Raw genomic sequence first — 17,628 nt, forward strand, 5'->3', positions numbered from 1 at the left:
GAATAGTGGCGAAGACACACATTTAAATACACTATTTAGGGATCCCTGGATGGCGCAGCGGTTTGGCGCCTGCCTTTGGCCCAGGGCGCGATCCTGGAGACCCGGGATCGAATCCCACGTCGGGCTCCCGGTGCATGGAGCCTGCTTCTCCCTCTGCCTGTGTCTCTGCCTCTCTCTCTCTCTGTGACTATCACAAATAAATAAATAAATACCTTAAAAAAAAATTTAAATACACTATTTATACAACATCATAGGTGAAGGGCTAGTAACAGAGGGATGTGAAAAGTGCCATTGATGAAAACAACCAACTGCTTCCCACTTTTCAACCTTTGTGTGGGCTGTTTTCTCATTTGAAATGCCTCCCTTGACTGTCATACTCTCCAAACTATACCAAGTCTTTAGGGAACATCCTCTATAAAGCCTTTCTTGGTGCATTCTCCTTCTCTCTCTCTCCTTTGAACCACCACAGCACAAGCTTAGATACTCCCATGGCACTCATTTAATACTACCTTGCACCGGAAGCCAGGAATACTCTTGTCTTCTGCTTGGCTGCTAAATTATAAACTCCACAGAATCAGTGATTTCATCTCTTTCGTCTTCTGAACCTTCCATAAAATCACACCTAGTGCCTTGCATAAAGATCTAAATAAAAGCCAGGAACTTGCCAGATCCACTTGCCTTAAAGTAAAGGAATTGCTTTATTGTCCTTACATGCATTACCTGAAAATAATCTGTAAAAAACACTTTTACTCCCTTTGCTAGCTAGGAAATGCTACTCAAAATTTGGATTCAGATTAAAGTCATTGCAGAAGCTTACACATTCAGAGTGAATCTCCAAGGAAATGATACTTCTTGATGTGGTATATTTCTATCTAAGATTACCTTTAAAATGAATGTATGAGCCCCAAGGTCTGGTTGTTTTCAAGAATTATAAAAAAAGAACTGAAGTCACAGACTTCATAAAAGTAAGTGACACTTAAAGTGACCGCCATTTCTCACAAGCAATTTTCAAGTCCAGGTTTTTCCTGTGAGCCTACATTTCCAGTGAAGAAGATAATAGAAAAATAAAATTCCATTTACTAATAAGCCCTATAAACAACTTTCTATAACCTTTCAGAAGTATAAGAGGTAACAGTCTCTTCCTACTTCCAAAAAAGGTATAGTATTTTAACAACTTATACTAACTGTGAGACTTTAGCAGAATTGCAAAATACCTCAAAAGCAATGAGATACCTTTACTGCTTCTCAACTAAGATAAAGATCAAATGTTGCCAGGGAGAAGGGTCCAAAATGGAGATAAAGAAAGACTTGGAACTCACCTCCTCCACTGACACACCAAATCTATACCTATTTATAAAGCAATTCTTCCTGAAGGAATGAGGGCTACCTGAACAGCTTCTATAGAACAAAAGAGGGGATCCCTGGGTGGCGCAGCGGTTTGGCGCCTGCCTTTGGCCCAGGGCGCGATCCTGGAGACCCGGGATCGAATCCCACATCGGGCTCCCGGTGCATGGAGCCTGCTTCTCCCTCTGCCTGTGTCTCTACCTCTCTCTCTCTCTCTGTGTGACTATCATAAGTAAAAAAAAAAAAAAAAAAAAAAAAATTTAGAACAAAAGATAGGCCACATAAAGAATGACAAGAGAAAATGGAGACTATGGTAACAAAGGGAACCCCACCCCCAGTGCTTGAACTGCAGTGGGGAGGGACAGCACTGAGGGACTGAGATGAGATTCACCTGCCTTGGTGCACAGGAAAAAAGCCATGGTTTAAAAGGGTAACTAGAATATATTTGGGTACCTGGGTGGCTCAGTCAGTTTTTTTTTTTTTAAGATTTTATTTATTTGAGAGAAAGAGAGAGAGAGAGGGAGAGGGAGAGCAAGAGCGGGGTGGAGGGGCAGAGGGAAAGGGAGAAGCAGACTCTCTGCTGAGCATGGAGCCCTATGTGGGGCCTGATCCCAGGACCCTGGGATCACAACCTGAGATGAAGGCAGATGCTAAACCGATTGACACCCAGGCGCCCTGAGCACCCAACTCTTGATCTCAGCTTGGGTCTTGAGCTCAGGGTCATGAATTCAAGTCTCATGTTGGGCTTCACAGTGGGTATGGAGCCTACTTAAAAAAAAAAAAGAAAAAAGAAAAAAGGGCAGAGTGCCTGGGTTGGTTAAGTGTCTGCCTTTAGCTGGGATCAAGCCCCACATCAAGCTCCCTGCTCAGTGGGGAGCCTGCTTCTTTCCTTCTGCGGCTCCCCTTCTTGTACTCTCTTGCTTTCTCTAATAAATAAATAATCTTTAAAAAAAAAAGAAAGAGCAACTAGAATATAAAAAAATTAGCCCTTAGAACCCTGCCAAAGGTCAGGGGAGCTACTGGAAGCCAGGAAGCCAGGACTGGCAAATGCATGGTTTACATATCTCTTCCACCATGACAGCACAGAAAGAAGCAGGGGGTAGGCACCAAAGCCACCTGCAGCCTCAGTGCACTGGGCCCCTACCCCACACTAGTCCAAGCCATCCCGATCAGAAGGCCCCAGCACAGCATACACAATTCCAGCTGTCTCACCAATGTGACAGGTGCAAAGCACCCTGGAGTACTCCAGGCCCATACCACTTCAGTTCCAGATGACTTGCCAGGGTACCCCCAGTGTAGAGGGCCCAAGGAACTCCTAGCTGTTTGCCTTGCCTTGGCTTTAGCCACCCTGCCAGGGCACCCCCTGCTTAGAGGGCCCTGGGACCCCATGTCAATTTCAGCTCCAGACTCTGTGCCAGGGCATCCTCTGCTTGGAGTACACTGGGACTACCCCTCTTACACCTACTTTACCTTCAGCTATCCTGCCAGGATGCTCTCTGTGTGGAAAGCCCCAAGACCACTTGGTTTACAACCACTTCAGCTTAGGCTGTCCTGCCAGGGCACCCTCTGTGTGAAGACCCCTGGATTACCCTGGTCCATGCCTACTTCAGCTCCAGCCATCCCACCAGAGGGGCTCCAGCAGAGTGTCCAGGACCTCTAGCCCACATAAGCCACAGCTCCAGCCAGTCAGTCAGTCACCAGGCACAGTCAACCAAGGAATGACCATACACAAGACCGCTAATGTTTAGAAGTATGAATTCATTTAATTCATAAAAACAAACACAGAAAGTCAAGCAAAATGAGAAGACAGGAGAATATGTTCCAAATGAAAGACTAAGACAAAATGTGAGAAAAGAACTAAAAAAAATGGAGATAACCAATCTACCTGATAGAGTTCAAAGCAGGTTTGATTTCTGGGGAAGGTGGTGAAATAGGAGGATCTCAAAATCTCCTTGTCCCATGGGTATACCTAGATAACACCCATATCAGAGTAAATAACCCAGACAATGACCCAAAGACTGCCAGAACAGACTCTCCACAGCTAAATGTAGAGAAAAGAGTCCACATTGAAAATGATAGGAAGGGTGACTTCGTTAGGAAACCTGTCCCATGGGGACGGAGGGCCCCTGTAAGCACAGAGCAGATCCCACACTGGGCCCCAGAGATACAGGCCCCTGCACCAAGAAAAATCCAAAGAACATTTGGCTTTGAAAACAGAGAGACTTACTATGATGAATTTTCACAATTAATGAGGCTTAATACCTGGAACTTTAAAAGTGGGGGGGGAGGGTAAGCTCTTGGGAGAGCTGGAGGGTGATAGGAAACTGAAAGGGTGATAGGAAACTGAAACTTAAAGAGACAGCATAATAAACAGCACTGCTGAGATACAGGTAGAAAGAGCAATTCGAAAAATGCCTAGGGGATATGGAAAGATTTATTTACTAATCTCAGAACCTATGCTGGAGGGGTAGGGACAATTAGGAAACTTCTCAAAAAACAAAAGAGCTAGCAGCCGCCATTCTGCCTCTCACCTAAATAACACAGATGCCTGGGGGAACCAGTACAATGGGAATACTCTGGACCTAGCCTGTGGAAAGCACACCCAGCCCTGTGCTCTTTTGGGACCCACTCCTCCAATCTGCCCTCAGCAGGAGTCCATCCAAATCAGCACCACAAGCCTGGCACTGTGCAAGCAGCCCTGTCGGGGGGCCAGCAACATTCCAAAGGGGCTCCTGTCCAGGTGAGGGGAAGATAGCCACACACCCCAGTTCCACTGTAGCCCCAGAGTGGGCGGCGGGGGAAGGAGGGGTGGTAGACATCAGGTCAGCTTGCAGCCCATACCCACCAATGAAAGTCTTTTAGGGAACAAAAGAGGGAGGGCCCCCGGGAGTCTGGTGGAACCATGGCTCTGCCAAATACCTGGTCTGACCCCACTCAAGCCCATGGTAGAGGACTTTAACACTCCACTTACATCAATGGATAGATCATCTGAGCAGAAAATCAACAAAGAAACAATGGCTTTGAATGACACACTGGACCAAGTGGATCTGGCAGATATATTCAGAGCATTCCATCCTAAAACAGTGGAATTAAACTTTTCAAGTGCACATGGGACATTCCCCAGAACAGATCACATGTTAGGGTAAAAAAAAAAGTAAAAAAATTGAAAAAATTGAAATTATAACATGCATCTCTTCCAGCCACAATGCTAAGAAACCAACCACAAGAAAAAAATCCGGAAAGAACACAAATACTTGGAGGTTAAATAACATCCTACCAAACAATGAATGGGTCAAGCAGTAAATCAAAGAGGAAATAAAAAAATACATAGACACCAATGAAAATGAAAACACAATGGGCCAAAATCTTTGGGATGCAGTAAAAGCTGTTCTAAGAGTGAAGATTATAACAATATAGACCTGCCTCAAGAAGCAAGAAAAATCTCAACCTAGTCTCATACTAAATGAGCTGGGAAGGGACGCCTGGGTGGCTCAGTGGTTGAGCCTTTGGCTCAGGGTGTGATCCTGGGGTCAAGGAACGAGTCCCACATCGGGCTCCCTGCAAGGAGCCTGCTTTCTCTGCTGTGTTCTCTGCCTCTCTCTCTCTCTGTCTCTGTCTCTCATGAATAAATAAATAAATAAATAAATAAATAAATAAATAAATAAATAAATAAAATCTTTAAAAAAATTAAAACAGTAGAACAGATCAATGAACCAAGAGCTGGTTCTTCGAAAAGATCAACAAAATTGATAAACTTTTAGCTAGACTAATAAAGAAAAATGGAAAGGGCACCCAAATTAATCAAATCAGAAACAAAAGAAGTAATAACCCACTCCACAGAAATACAAAGGATTGTAAGAGACTACTAAGAAAAATTATATATTAACATATTGGACAACCTAGTTGAAATAGATTCCTAGAAGCATACAATCTTCCAAAACTGAATCAGGAGGAAACAGCAAATCTGAACAGGCTGATTTCTAGTAATGACACTGAATGACTAATAAAAAACTCCCAATAAATAAGAGGATCTGATGGCTTCACAAGTGAATTCTACCAAATACTTAAGAGTTAATACTTAGTCTCCTCAAACTATTCCAAAAAACAGAAGAAGAGGGAAAGTTTCCAAATACATTCTACAAGGCCAGCATTACCTTAATACTAACAAAAAAGACACTACAAACACTCACAGACACACACACACACACAAAGATCCCAAACTACAGGCCAATATCCTTGATGAACAGAACCAGAAATTGTCAATAAAATATTAGTAAACCAAATTAAAAAATTAATTAAATTGATCATTCACCATGATCAAGTGGGATTTATTCTGGGGATGCAAGCCTGTTTCAATTTTTGAAAATCAATCCAAATAACACACCACATTAACAAAATGAAGGATTAAAATAACACAACCGGGGAAAGGGCACAGGGTTTGAAAGATGGCGGACGACGTGGACCAGCAACAAACTACCAACACCGTAGAAGAGCCCCTGGATCTCATCAGGCTCAGCCTGGATGAGCGAATTTATGTGAAAATGAGAAATGACCGAGAGCTTCGAGGCAGATTACATGCATATGATCAGCATTTAAATATGATATTGGGAGATGTGGAAGAAACTGTGACTACTATAGAAATTGATGAGGAAGCATATGAAGAGATATATAAATCAACAAAATGGAATATTCCGATGCTTTTTGTCCGGGGAGATGGTGTTGTACTAGTTGCTCCTCCATTAAGAGTTGGCTGAAACAAAGAATTTATCATGTATGAAATATAGGAGATTTTGTATGATTGCCTCTTTAAATGTAGAAGACATCCAAAAGAGAAACCTGCGTTCATTTTGATATTAAGAAATGACCAAGGATTCTTCCACTCCTGAAATGAGTTGATTTGCAGAAAACTCAAAAATTCTTAAGCTAAAGGGCATTTAAATTTTTTTCCAGGGATCCCTGGGTGGCGCAGCGGTTTGGCGCCTGCCTTTGGCCCAGGGCGCGATCCTGGAGACCCGGGATCGAATCCCACGTCGGGCTCCCGGTGCATGGAGCCTGCTTCTCCCTCTGCCTGTGTCTCTGCCTCATTCTCTCTCTCTCTCTCTCTGTGACTATCACAAATAAATAAAAATTTAAATAAATAAATAAATAAATAAATAAATAAATTTTTTTCCAACTCTTTCAATAAATGTGATCACCAGGATGCAAAAAAAAAAAAAAAAAAATGACACAACCATTTCAATAAATGCAGAAAAAGCATTTGAAAAAATTCAACATCCATTCACAATGAAAACTCAAAACAAAGTGGGTTTAGAGGGAGTTCACCTCAACATAATACAGACCATGTATGACAAACCTATAGCCAACATCATACACAATGGTGAAAAATTAAGAGTTTTTCCTTTAAGATCAGGAACAAGACAAGGATGTCCACTCTCACCACTTTTATTCAATATAGTACTGGAAGTCCTAGCCACAGTTTCACAGTACTGGAAAAAAATAATAAAAGGCACCAAAATTGATAAGGAAGAAGTAAAACTATTTGTAGATGACATTATACTATACATAGAAATCCCTAAAGACTCCACCAAAACACTCTTAGAAGTAACAAATGAGTCATAGATTACAAAGTCAACATACAGAAATCTACTCCATTGTCATAACTAATAACGAAGTAGCAAAAAAAGAAATTAATAAAACAATTCCATTTATAATTGCACCAAAAATAATAAAATACCTAGGAATAAATTTTTTTTTTCCCTAGGAATAAATTTAACCAAGGAGGTGAAAAGCCTACACTCTGAGATCTATAAAACACTTGATAAAAAAAAAATTGAAGATGACACAAATGGAAAGATATTCCATGCCCATGGATTGGAAGATCAGTATTGTTAAAATGTCCACATTGTCCAAAGCAATCTAGAGATTTAACATAATCCCTATCAAAATATACAGAGCATTTTTCATAGAACTAGAAATCCTAGAACAAACAATCCTAAAATTTGTATGGAATCACAAAAGATCCCAAACAGCCTAAGCAATCTTGAAGAAGAAAAAAAGTGGAGGTATTACAATCCCAGATTTCACGATATAGTACAAAGATACAATAATCAAAATACTATGATCCTGGCACAAAAACAGACACATAGATTAACAGAACAGAAAAGAGAGCCTAGAAATAAACCCATGATTATACAGTCAATCTACAACAGAGCAGGCAAAAATATGCAATGAAGAAAAGACAGCCTCTTCAACAAATGGTGCTGGCAACACTGGACCAATACATGCAAAGAATAAAACTGGACCACTTTCTCACACCATATACAAAAATAAACTCATAATGGATTAAAGACCTAAATATAAGTCCTGAAACCATAAAAATACTAGAAGAGAATATAGGGAGTAATCTCCTGGTCATTTCCCTTAGCAATTTATTTAGATAGATTTCCTCAGGCAAAGGAAACAGAAGCAAAAATATATATATACATATAATAATAATAATAAGCTATTGGGATTACACCAAAAGAAAAACTTTTATACAGTAAAGAAAACCATTGAAAAAACAAAGCAAAACAAAATAAAAACTGAAAAGGCAACTTACTGAATGGGAGTAGGTATCTGCAAATGATATAGCCAAAAAGGGTTTGACATACAAAATATATAAAGAAATTATATAATTCAACACCAGAAAATGCCAGTTAAAAATTAGCTGAGGGGCAGCCCCGGTGGCGCAGCAGTTTAGCGCCACCTTCAGCCCAGGCGTGATCCTGGAGACCAGGGATCGAGTCCCACATCGGGCTTCCTGCATGGAGCCTGCTTCTCCCTCCGCCTGTGCCTCTGCCTCTCTCTTTGCTCTCTCTGAATGAATGAATAAATAAAATCTTTAAAAATAAATAAATAAAAATAAAAATAAAAATAAAAATTAGCTGAGGACTTGACTAGGCATTTTTCCAAAGAAGACAAACACATGTCACAAACCATATGAAAAGGGATCCCTGGGTGGCGCAGCGGTTTGGCGCCTGCCTTTGGCCCAGGGCGCGATCCTGGAGACCCGGGATCGAATCCCACATCGGGCTTCCGGTGCATGGAGCCTGCTTCTCCCTCTGCCTATGTCTCTGCCTCTCTCTTTCTCTCTCTGTGACTATCATAAATAAATAAAAATTTAAAAAAAAAACAAAACAAAACAAAAAAAAACAAACCATATGAAAAGATGATCAATATCACTTTTGATCATCAGGGAAATGTACATCAAATATACGATGAGATATCACATTTTACCTGTCAGAATGGCTAGTATCTGGGGTGCCTGGGTGGCTCTGTCGATTAAAAGTCCTGCCTCTTGATCTCAGTTTAGGTCTTGATTTCAAGGCTGTGAGTTCAAGCCCCAAGTTGAGCTCCACACTGGGCATGGAGCCTACATTAAATAAATAAATAAATAAATAAATAAATAAATAAATAAATAAATAAATAAATAAATAAATAAATAAATAAATAAAAAGGATGGCTAGCATAAAAAAAAAAAAAAACAACAAGAAATAACAAGTGTTGTCAAGGATGTGGAAAAAAGGGACCCCTTGCACAATGTTGGTGGGAATGTAAACTGGCACAGCCACTCTGAAACAGTATGGTTCATCAAAAAATTAAAATTAGTTATAGCATACAAGGTGCCTGGGTGGCTCAGATGTTTAAGTGTTGGACTTCTGGTTTTGGCTCAGGTTGTGATCTTAAGGTCTTGGAATGGAGTCCTGAGGCCAGCTCTGCGCTCAGCAGGGAGTCTGCTTCCCCTATCCCTCTGCCCCTCCTCTCACCCATGTATGGATTCTCTCTCAAATAAATCTTAAGAGAAAAAACAACATACAATTCAGTAATTCTACTGTTATTTGTCCAAAGAAACTGAAAACACTATTTCAAAAAGATAGATGCACTGCTACATTTATTACAGCATTATTCACAATAGCCAAGATATGGGAGCAATCTAAATGTCCACCAATAAAGGAATGTATGAATAAGATGTGATATAATGAATACATACACAATGGATATATACTGGAGTATTACTCAGCCATAAAAAGAGATCTTGCCAACGGTGACAACATAAACAGACACAGAGGTTATTATGCTAAGTGAAATAAGTCCTACAGAAAAGACAATTACCATATGATTTCACTTTTATGTAGAATCTAAAAACAAAACAAACAAAAGCAGAAACAGATTCATAAATACAGAAAACTGGAGGCAGCCAGAGGGGGATTGGGTGGATGGACAAAATGGATGAAGGCAAGTGGGAGATAAAAGTTTCCAGTTATTCATATACCAGGAAAAAAAAAAAAAAGTTTCCTGTTATGGGCAGCCCCTGTGGTGCAGCGGTTTAGCGGTTTAGCGCTGCCCTCAGCCCAGGGCATGATCCTGGAGACCCGGGATCGAGCCCACGTCAGGCTCCCTGCACGAAGCCTGCTTCTCCCTCTACCTGTGTCTCTGCCTCTCTCTCTCTCTCTCTGAATAAATAAAATAAAATCTTAAAAAAAAAAAGTTTCCAGTTATGGAAGATGTAAATCAGGGAAATGAAAGATACAGCACAGGGAAATGTTACTGTGATAGCATTGTATGGTGGCAGGCCACCCTGCGGTGAGCCTAAAATAGTGCAGAGTTGTTAAATCACTGCTTTACACCTAAAACTAATGTACACGTGCCTCAACTATACTTCAATTAAACAAAAGATCAAATGCTGTCGATGACTTAATTAAGAGGTTAAGTGGTTTCAATATGCTAGGTGGTTTTCAGCTTAAGTGTAAGGCAGAGTCAGTCAAACAATTATCTACTCTTCAATGCATACATCCTTTTCATTTTTGCTCATCTTTCCTCTGTTTCTCCTGTACTTACTAGTACTACTGATTTTTCCACTTCCAGTAAAGAGTACTCTTTGTAAAGAACGACAATCACCTCAAATAGTTACAACAGCAATGCAAGTAATTACTGATACCAAACTCTTAAATCCATTGAATCAAAATGACAGTCTTATCATAATTTGTAATCTATTTTGATAGGAGGGACGCCTGGGTGGCTCAGGGTTGAGCGTCTGCCTTCAGCCCAGGGCATAATCCTGGAATCCCAGGATCGAGTCCCACATCAGGCTCCCTGAATGAAGCCTGCATCTCCCTCTGCCTGTGTCTCTGCCCCTCTCTCTCTCTGTGTCTCTCATGAATAAATAAATAAAATCTTTAAAAAAAAAATCTATTTTGATAGGAAACTCAGATCACTCCCTTCTGGAAAAGAATGTTCCTTGTAAATACAGTGCTCCTATCAGTTCAAATATTTGTGTATGAAAAACAACTTCCTATTCAAGACAGCATTTCACATAATTGATTTAAAGATACATTTTATGTTATAGGCCTAATAAATTGTTTCCAATTAATAACCAAGAACAGGGATCCCTGGGTGGCGCAGCGGTTTGGCGCCTGCCTTTGGCCCAGGGCGCGATCCTGGAGACCCGGGATCAAATCCCACATCGGGCTCCCGGTGCATGGAGCCTGCTTCTCCCTCTGCCTGTGTCTCTGCCTCTCTCTCTCTCTCTGTGACTATCATAAATAAATAAAAATTTAAAAAATAAATAAATAAATAAAAATAAAAATAAATAAAAAAAAAAATAAAAATAACCAAGAACATTTGAGTAGCAGTTTGTTTCTAGTTATTTTCATTACACATGAGGAAAAATTAAAATTCAGAGAAAAATCGAGTTTTATCTGACAAAAGAGGACTCAACTTCTAATCTCATACTTCCACATCTTAGGATTTCTCTAGAATATCATGGTACCAGCATGCCAGAAGTCATACATGTTCAACGGAAATCACAGAAACACACTCAGTTCCTGGAGAACTGGAAGGTTGACAATAAAATATAAGAATTATATACATTTGCTTTACCTAAGTTCACTTTCCGTTTAACGTCAACCATGAGACATGTGCAAAAACCCAGGATAATTCTTGTAAACTCTGGTTCAAATAAAGATTTAAGCCTCCACCTGAAATACCACAATTGCCAAACAGCAACGCTATCTTATTCCTTCAAAGCACTCACAATTTGTGGCCGATATTTAGATTTGCTCTCTCTCACTGGGCTCTAATTCCCTAAAATCAGGCAGTGTCTGCCTTCCTCATCTCATCCTCAGCACCTTGCAGGGCCTGGCTTGTGGCTGCACAGGAATGAATGGATTCAAAGCAAAACAGGTGAGCTTGGCCAGTGCCCTGGGAAGTCTGCTTCTGTCTGAGGTCTGGACACCCTTGCAATCACACGCTTCAGTACTGCACACCCCTTTCCTCCCCTGCAGGGAGCAGCGGTGTGACTGTGTGCAAGTCCCTCAGCATTTCTGGGCTGTGCTTTCCATCTCTGCACAGTGGGAAATGATGGGGAAACACAGGACTGGCTGAGGACAAAGCACACTGACAAGTCCTTGAAACAGGGGAAGTGACATTCCTCTACAGACTCAACTGCTAGATGTTCATACTTTGCTAAGGGCAGAAGGCAAACTCAGCCTGACCCCCAGGATCCTGTAAGCCTATTTTAACATATACAAATTCCTTTAAAGAAACAGTCAACAAAACTAAAAGACAACCTTCAGAATGGGAGAAGATATTTGCAAATGACATATCAGATAAAGGACTAGTATCCAAGATCTATAAAGAACTTATTAAACTCAACAGCGAAGAAACAATCCAATCATGAAATGGGCAAAAGACATGAACAGAAATCTCACAGAGGAAGACATAGACATGGCCAACATGCACATGAGAAAATGCTTCGCATCACTTGCCATCAGGGAAATACAAATCAAAACCACAATGAGATACCACCTCACACCAGTGAGAATGGGGAAAATCAACAAGGCAGGAAACAACAAATGTTGGAGAGGATGTGGAGAAAGGGGAACCCTCTTGCGCTGTTGGTGGGAATGTGAACTGGTGCAGCCACTCTGGAAAACTGTGTGGAGGTTCCTCAAAGAGTTAAAAATAGACCTGCCCTACGACCCAGCAATTGCACTGCTGGGGATTTACCCCAAAGATACAGATGCAGTCAAACGCTGGAACACCTGCACCCCGATGTTTATAGCAGCAATGGCCACAATAGCCAACTGTGGAAGGAGCCTCGGTGTCCATCGAAAGATGAATGGATAAAGATGTGGTCTATGTATACAATGGAATATTCCTCATCCATTAGAAACGACAAATACCCACCATTTGCTTCAATGTGGATGGACCTGGACGGTATTATGCTGAGTGAAATAAGTCAATCGGAGAAGAACAAACATTAATATGGTCTCATTCATTTGGGGGAATATAAAAAATAGTGAAAAGGAATAAAGGGGAAAGGAGAAAAAATGAGTGGGAAATATCAGAAAGGGAGACAGAACATGAGAGACTCCTAACTCTGGGAAACGAACGAGGGGTGGTGGAAGGGGAGGTGGTCGAGGGGTAAGGGTGACTGGGTGATGGGCACTGAGGGGGGCACTTCATGGGATGAGCACTGGGTGTTATTCTATATGTTGGCAAATTGAACACCAATAAAAAATAAATTAAAAAAAAAAAAAAGAATTTTCCCTTTGGGCAGCCCGGGTGGCTCAGTGGCTGAGCATCTGCCTGCAGCCCAGGGCATGACCCTGGAGACCTGGGATGAGTCCCAAGTCCGGCTCCCCACATGGAGCTTGCTTCTCCCTCTGCCTGTGTCTCTGCCTCTCTTTCTGTATGTCCCATGAATAAATAAAAATAAAAATAAAAATAAAAAAAAAAAGGAATTTTCCCATCATCTCTAAACCCCCAAGATACATGTTGCACTGAAAGCACATGGCCCACTGAAAGACATTTGAAGGGTCTCAGGACTCAGGGTTTATCAGACATAATAGGTGACCTTTTCCCAACAATAGCTAGCCCCCTCAAGGTCCTGGAAACCTTGCTTCCAAAACTCCTTGGAGAGTACCTCCCCTCAGACCCCTCCCAGCTCCCAGGTATATAATCAGCCACACCTCACAGGCCTGGGGCAGTAGCAATTCCTGCCCACGGGTCCTGTCCCTGTGCTTTAATAAAACCACCATTTTGCAAAGAGGTCTCAAGAATTCTTTCTTGGTGGTGGGCTCCGGACCTCACCCCACCAAACCTCACCTATATACCAAAACCTCATCAGGAAAGACTGCAAGTAGCAGGTCGGCGGGACGGTGAGATTACAGGTGAGCCTCCCGTGGCGGGGGATGCTGGCCGGCCGCACAGTCGTGTCGGCCACGAGGATGCTCCCGACCACCAGGCCGCCACTGCCCCTGCGCTGTGGGCCTCCGCACCGGTTTTTAGTCCCGAACTCCTTCGTTCTTCCATGATTATTTCCCAGAGCCCCTCCCGGCCAGGCCCTTCCCTGCGCTTCCTGCTCCCTCCAGTAGACGCCTAGACGAGCCATCCTTAGATGCAAACATTTAGGAATGTCCCATTAAACGTTAATCTGGACCTAGGGTTTGGATGCCTCATTTTCGCCAGAAGCCAGACAGATCCGCACACACGTCTACTTCCCACAGGCTGACAAAAAAAAGGGGGGGGGGCAAAAAACCCACCACCCCCCCAGGGCCCCACTGCGCCTGCGCGGAGCACAGCCTGGGCGCTCTCGGAGCGGCGGGTCCCAAGGCGCAGGCGCAGCACCTCGGCGCCCTCAGCAAGCCGGAGGGTCCCGCGGGATACCGCTAGGCGGCGGCAGCGGGCGGCCCTGCGGGGCGGGGCTTCCCCGGCGGGGCGCGGCCTCGGGCAGGTCTACACCCGCCCCCGCCCCGACTCGGGAAGCCGGTTTCCCTCCAAGTCGCTAGAACGCCGAAGGGGCGTCCCGACCGCTCGGGCCCCGCGGCGGCCGTGCAGCCCACCCCGGAGGAAGGCCCGGGGCCCCCGCCCGCAGCCCGCAGCCCGCAGCCCGCCGGGCTGTACCTCGCCGTACACCCGGCTCTGCTTTCTCATGTAGACGTGGGCGAGCTCGCCCGAGGCCGCCAGCGAGTAGATGTTGCCGATAAATGGCAGCCCCGACGGCCCGGGGGGGAAGCCGGCCGGCCGCCTCTGCTTCAGCAGCTGGCGGACCCCCAGCACGAAGAGCAGCAGAAGGAGCGCGGCTCCGAGCCCCGCGGCGCACGCCTCAGCGCCCGGGGGACCCCGCATGGCAGGGCCGCGGGCCGGGGCCGCCAACCCCGCCGCCGAGCAGCGCGCTCGCACCAGGCCCGCCGCCCCCGCCCCCGCCCCCGCCCCCGCCCCCGCCCGGCCGCCCTGGCCCCGCCCCCTGGCCCTCGGCCGGCCGCCCTGGCCCCGCCCCTGGACCTCGGCCCTGGCCCCGGCCCCGCCCCCTGGCCTTCGGCCGGCCGCCCTGGCCCCGCCCCCTGGCCCTCGGCCGGCAGCCCTGGCCCCGCCCCCTGGCCCTCGGCCGGCCGCCCTGGCCCCGCCCCCTGGCCCTCGGCCGGCCGCCCTGGTCCCGGCCCCGCCCCCTGGCCCTCGGCCGGCCGCCCTGGCCCCGCCCCTGGCCCCGCCCCCTGGCCCTCGGCCGGCAGCCCCGGCCCCGCCCCCTGGCCCTCGGCCGGCCGCCCTGGCCCCGCCCCCGGCCCCGCCCCCTGGCCATCGGCCGGCAGCCCCGGCCCCGCCCCCTGGCCTTTGGCCGGCCGCCCCGGGCAGTTACTCGGGCCCCGCCAGGCTCGGAGTCTGCGGCGCAGAGGCGGCGGCCACTCTTTGGATCTGGGCGTGGCTCCCAGCGAACTCGACAGTGGGGGGAGGGGGGTGGCCCCTTTCCAGGGTGTGGACCCCGGGGCCTGGGGAACGCGTGGGCATCACCTCCCTCAGTGACCCGGGAGGCTCCTGCTTCCCTGGCCAGCCCTTTCTGAGGGTGGCTTTTTAGGAACTATTACATAAGAAACTCTTAAATGAGCTATTTAGGAGTGAAAAAACTGCAAACATGATCAGAACTCAGTCCTGAGCTAAACCTGATAATCTTTAGAATTAATGATTGAGGGGTGCCTGGGGTGGCTCAGGGGTTGCGCATCTGCCTTTGGCTCAGGTCATGATCCCGGGGTCCTAGGATCGAGTCCCGCCGGGCTCCCTGCATGGAGCCTGCTTCTCCCTCTGCCTGTGTCTCTACATCTCTCTCTGTGTCTCTCATGAATAAATAAATAAATAAAAAAAATCCTTAAAAAAATGCTTGAGACCTGACTCATCATACTAAAAGAAAATATTTTCCTGTTTTACTCATTTGTTCCTTGGTCATTATGAGGCATTTTTGTATGTGATCCCCTAAGAACTGTGATGATGCAATTCATAGGTTACCTGAGTTAATCATGCATCTTTCAACCCTTTCTCGGCTTCCCAAACGGTGACTTCTTGGCAATCACAGAGGACTCAATAGTCTGCAGTTGCCCAGAGATGGTACTTGATGTAGGAAACAAAGGGAGAGGGAAAAGTAGATAAAATTAACTGTCCTAACCTATAGGCCATTGACAAATACTTGAGGCAAGAAGTATAACCTTCCTTCAGGAAGTTCCTCACTATCTTAATGCCTTGCTGAAGGTGAGTTAGAGACAAGGCTAGGCAGGGCTAGGTAGGGAGCCACAAAAGCAGGCTCCCAAAAATCCCCAAAATGCTGAGGTGTAAGGAAACTAGAGATAAAGGAACAAGTCAGACCACCATGCCCTAAGATGTGGGTGGGGAGGGTGTCTTGTTATAACAGCTACTTGTGACCAATAAAGAATAACCAGGCCCCAAAGAAGAAGTAAGCCATTAAAGATGTTATCAATAGTCCTTACTCAATGGTGATGCCAATAGATAATGTTAAAAGGATTTAGGTTCCCCGATTAGGCTTCCAATAAAAGATCAACCCTACAAGCCCTCGGTGGCATCCTTGTCGGGACCGCTCTCATTTCTGAGAGCTTCTTTCTCTGTATCTTTACCTAATAAACTTCTGTCCCTTTACTCACTCTCCTGTGGCCTCGATTCATTCTTCGACTCTGTGAGACAAGAACCAACCCTGGCTTGACAATAGCAAGCCTCGGGTATCCTGTGAGTCTTCTTCAGCATATGAAAATCCTTTTGGAACTTCCTTTCCTGTTGCTACCCCCAACCCCAAAGTATATAGTCAGTTGCTCCTCACAATTCTGGGGCAACAGCTCTTTTCTACCCATGCGTCTTATCCTCCTGCTTTAGTAAAACCACTTTTTTGCACCAAAAATGTCTCAAGGATTCTTTCTTGGCTATTGGCTCCAGACTCCAACAATGCTACTCCAAAAATATCACTTGGCGCTGGCCTGTGGGGCTTGAGTCTTCATCTGGACTCTGAGCCACATTGCAACTTGGTGAGTACTTCCTCTCCCTTTACTTTCATTCCAGGGCTTTCCAAAGGACAATTTTATCAGAACACTTTCTTTCATATCAGTTGTTCAGGCTGCCATCCTCTAGCTTGTGGCTACTCTATGGGGAGGGAAAAAGTCTGCCTTCTGGCAGGTAGTACCATGGCCTGAATAGTAGTAAGATCCAGAAACCTGGGCAGCCCGAGTGGCTCAGCGGTTTGGTGCCGCCCTTGGCCCAGGGCGTGATCCTGGAGACCCTGGATGGAGTCCCAAGTCCGGCTCCCTGTGTGGAGCCTGCTTCTCCTTCTGCCTGTGTCTCTGCCTCTCTCTCTCTGTGTCTCTCATGAAAAAATAAATAAAATCTTAAAAAAAAAGAAAAGGATCCAGAAACCTGATGTCCTCTCTTTTCCTGTCCTTATACAAACTTGTCTGCCTTGGGCATGGGACAGCCACTTAAGTCACCCAGATGACCACTAATCCTAAGACTCCCATGTGAGGTTTCCTCCACATTGGTCTAATGTGATCCCCCCCTCTGCTTCTCTGGTCTAGCCGCTTCTGGCTGTGAGACCTTCCCTGGGAGCCCGCAGAAACCAGAACCAGATTGAGTTAAAACCCAACTGGGGGGAAAAAAAAAAAAAAAACTGGGGGGAGGGGGCTATCTGAGTGGCTCGGTGGTGATCTCAGGGTACTGGGATCGAGTCCTACATCGGGCCTCCTCTCAGGGAGCCTGCTTCTCCCTCTGCCTATGTCTCCGCCTTTTTGTGTCTTTCATGAATAAATAAATCTTTAAAAAAACAACTTGCCTGGGGATTGTTTCCTAACAAAGTTGGCTATAAAGACTATATGTGTTGGAATGTCACTTATATCACGATGGACTTCTACTATTTTCTCCCAATGTCCTCTACTAACTACTTAAGTTACAAAATTGGGCAGTTTCCTCTTGTAAAAC

The 17,628-nt window shown here is 45.1% G+C and overlaps 2 protein-coding genes across 7 annotated transcripts in view; one reads left to right on the plus strand and one right to left on the minus strand.

Moving 5' to 3' along the window:
- The window catches only part of LOC112667671 (vitamin D 25-hydroxylase), a 31,714-nt gene extending 17,132 nt beyond the window's left edge, over positions 1-14,582 (minus strand). For 3 of the 6 annotated variants that reach the window (XR_007404615.1, XM_035704019.2, XM_049098857.1), the window contains exon 1: positions 14,290-14,582. Coding sequence is in view for 2 of the 6 variants with exons in the window: in XM_035704019.2 (XP_035559912.1) it covers positions 14,290-14,514 (225 nt within the window). In the remaining 4 variants the exon portion in view is untranslated. Of the gene's footprint in view, positions 1-8,619; positions 8,756-14,289 lie in introns of all 6 variants that reach the window. The other 3 variants (XM_049098860.1, XM_049098858.1, XM_049098859.1) reach the window with 2 other exon arrangements.
- LOC112667673 (U6 snRNA-associated Sm-like protein LSm3) lies at positions 5,771-6,142 on the plus strand. Its single transcript, XM_035704021.2, has one exon. It carries the CDS (start codon positions 5,790-5,792, stop codon positions 6,096-6,098), a length of 309 nt encoding a protein of 102 aa, XP_035559914.1. The 5' UTR covers positions 5,771-5,789; the 3' UTR covers positions 6,099-6,142.
- Positions 14,583-17,628: the final 3,046 nt, after the last annotated feature.

Source organism: Canis lupus, chromosome 21, assembly GCF_003254725.2.
Source record: "Canis lupus dingo isolate Sandy chromosome 21, ASM325472v2, whole genome shotgun sequence".
Lineage (NCBI taxonomy): Eukaryota > Metazoa > Chordata > Mammalia > Carnivora > Canidae > Canis > Canis lupus.

Coding starts and splice junctions, on each gene's coding strand:
- LOC112667673 (XM_035704021.2), top strand. CDS start 5,790: ATGGCGGACGACGTGGACCAGCAACAAACTACCAACACCGTAGAAGAG.